At 50.8% G+C, this 2,980-nt stretch overlaps 1 protein-coding gene across 1 annotated transcript; it reads right to left on the bottom strand.

The window, feature by feature from the left end:
* Window positions 1–1,421: 1,421 nt before the first annotated feature.
* LOC139027353 (ice nucleation protein-like) lies at window positions 1,422–2,922 on the bottom strand (the record flags this gene model as incomplete). Its single annotated transcript, XM_070442472.1, has 1 exon — window positions 1,422–2,922. A coding segment is annotated over one exon (1,501 nt), but the record flags the coding sequence as incomplete, so codon positions are not given.
* Window positions 2,923–2,980: the final 58 nt, after the last annotated feature.

Here is a 2,980-nt window from a genome sequence, read left to right as displayed (position 1 = left end):
ATGGGTCTGAATTAATAACTGCTATAGTCTACCACCATCTGAATGGATTGATGCTGGAATTAATAACTGCTATAGTCTACCACCATCTGAATGGTCTGAATAATAATGTTATAGTCTACCACCATCTGAATGTTATGGTCTAATTAATAACTGCTATAGTCTACCACCATCTGAATGTCTGAATTAATAACTGCTATATAGTCTACCACCATCTGAATCTATGGATCTGAGTTAATAACTGCTATAGTCTACCACCATCTTAATGTATGGATCTGAGTTAACAAACTGCTATAGTCTACCACCATCTGAATGGTTATGGGTCTGAATTAATAACTGCTATAGGCTACCACCATCTGAATGGTTATGGGTCTGAGTTAATAACTGCTATAGTCTACCACCATCTGAATGGTTATGGGTCTGAATTAATAACTGCTATAGTCTACCACCATCTGAATGGTTATGGGTCTGAATTAATAACTGCTATAGTCTACCACCATCTCACGTTCTCTCTTCTTTCAAACTAACCTAGAGTTCTGTTGGCTCCTGTGTGCACCATTCAGCAAACAAGAGCTTGCGTCCCTCTTTGAATAGTCTCTTGGTATAAAAAATACAAAAAGAAAATATGTCCAGCGAGCTCTTCTATCTTTTCCTGCATGGGACTCCAGTAGGAAAAGGAGTGTTTTGTAAGGAGCGGCCAGCGGAGCATTTGTGCGTGCATATTCCACAAGAGACAGAGGCTATAAGTTACAAGGTTTTTTATTTAACTTGGCAAGTCAGCTAAGAACAAATTCTTATCTACAATGACAGCCTACCCCAGCCAAACCCAGACAACACTGGGCCAATTGTGTGCAGCCCTGTGGAACTCCTAATCGCAGTCGGATGTGATACGGCCTGGATTTGAACCAGGGACTGTACTGCCGTAGACCGCTGCGCCACTCGGGAGCACTTATTATGCATAACCAATCATTAATTAGCTAAATATAAGGCTAATGCTCCATTGAATGTAGTACCTGAAAGAGGTATGCTAGGACATCTATATATAGGGCTATATATCAGTCTAGAACAGGATTATCTATTTTAGATGCAATTTTAATGAAGTTGACGGAGAGAGAGAAAGACTGAGCGAGATTGCTTGTAAGTGCACTGATTTAAAGCAACGATAATCGAATGATAAGATATTTTTTAAACTCTACAGCAAAAAATATTTAAAAAAAAATATCTTTACAATAAAATTATTATGTGACTCTCGAAAGCCAGGTGGAGATGGGTAAATTAGACACTCATTCGCTATTCATATTACTGTATCATAGACTATGCTGTAATAAACGCAGACCTACCTGTCACAAGAAAGAAAGTAACCATCTCAGCGTGGGAACAGACTGTCCATCTCCAAAGTAACCATGATGAGATGATAGGTCTACATGCATTGTGAACTGCGCTGCATACTGAGATGGGCTGTCTGTCCCCGCCCTGAGATGGGCTGTCTGTCCCCGCCCTGAGATGGGCTGTCTGTCCCTGCCCTGAGATGGACAGTCTGTCCCCGCCCTGAGATGGGTTGTCTGTCCCCGCCCTGAGATGGTGACAGTCTGCGCCCGCCGCTGAGATGGGGGAACGAGGGTCGTGTCCCCGCCCTGGAGGATGAGCCAGTGCTGGTCGCGCGCGCCTGAAGAGTGGACAGTCTGCCCTCGCCCTGAGATGGACAGTCTGTCCCCACCCTGAGATGGACAGTCTGTCCCCGCCCTTGAGATGGACAGTCTGTCCCCGCCCTGAGATGGGCTGTCTTCCCCGCCCTGATGGGCGGTCCGGTCCCCATCCTGAGATGGGCTGTCTGTCCCCAAGCTGGAGATGGACAGACTTCGTTCCCATCCTGAGATGGGCGTCTGTCCCCACCCTGAGATGACTGTCTGTCCCCACGCTGAGATGACTGTCTGTTCCCGTCCTGAGATGTCTGTCTGTCCCCACCCTGAGATGGCCTGTCTGTCCCCACCCTGAGATGGCTGTCGTTGTCCCGCCCTGAATGCGTCTTCCCCGCCCTGATGTAGACTGTCTGTCCCCACCCTGAGATGGGCTGCTGTCCCCACCCTGAGATGGGCTGTCTGTCCCCACCCTGAGTGGGCTTCTGTCCCCACGCTGAGATGACTGTCTGTCCCCACCCCAGATGGGCTGTCTGTCCCGCCCTGAGATGGCGTGTCTGTCCCCACGCTGAGATGGCAGTCTGTTCCCGCCCAGGAATGGCTGTCTCCCACGCTGAGATGGTCTGTCTGTCCCACCCTGAGATGGCTGTCTGTCCCCACCCTGAGAGGCCTGTCTTCCCCACTGAGATGGCTGTCTGTCCCCACCCTGAGATGGCTGTTGTCCCCACTCTGAGATGGGCTGTCTGTCCCCACCCTGAGATGGCTGTCTGTCCCCGCCCTGAGATGACTGTCTGTCCCCACCTGAGAGCTGGCTGTCACCCACCCTAGAGATGGGCTGTCTGTCCCCCACCTGAGATGGGCTTTTCTTCCCCACGCTGAGATGGACTGTCTGTCCCCCACCCGAGATGGGCTGTCAGTCCCCGCCCTGAGATGGGCTGTCTTGTCCCCACCTCTGAGATGGGCAGTCTGTCCCGCCCAGAATGGGCTGTCTTGTCCCACGCTGAGATGGTCTGTCTTCCCCACCCTGAGATGGCTGTCTGCCCCCGCCCTGAGAGGGTTCTTCCCCGCGATTGTGGTCTGTCCCCCGCCCTGAGAATGGTTTGTCTGTCCCCGCCCTAGATGGGTTGTCTGTCCCCGCCCTAGAGGGTTGTCTTCCCCGCCCTGAGGCATGGTTGTCTGTCCCCGCCCTGAGATGGAATGTCTGGTCCGCCGCCCTGAGATGGACTCTGTCCCCGGCCGGCTGATTGGACAGTCTGTCCCCGCCCTGATATGGAACATCTGTCCCGCCCTGTGAGATGGACAAAAAAAATTATGTATTTCCAAAAATCAAAGATAGTGATCCCATC

Source organism: Salvelinus sp. IW2-2015, unplaced genomic scaffold, assembly GCF_002910315.2.
Source record: "Salvelinus sp. IW2-2015 unplaced genomic scaffold, ASM291031v2 Un_scaffold10767, whole genome shotgun sequence".
Lineage (NCBI taxonomy): Eukaryota > Metazoa > Chordata > Actinopteri > Salmoniformes > Salmonidae > Salvelinus > Salvelinus sp. IW2-2015.
The sequence above is the reverse complement of the archived record's forward strand: the minus strand, read 5'-3'. Positions and strand labels throughout refer to the sequence as shown.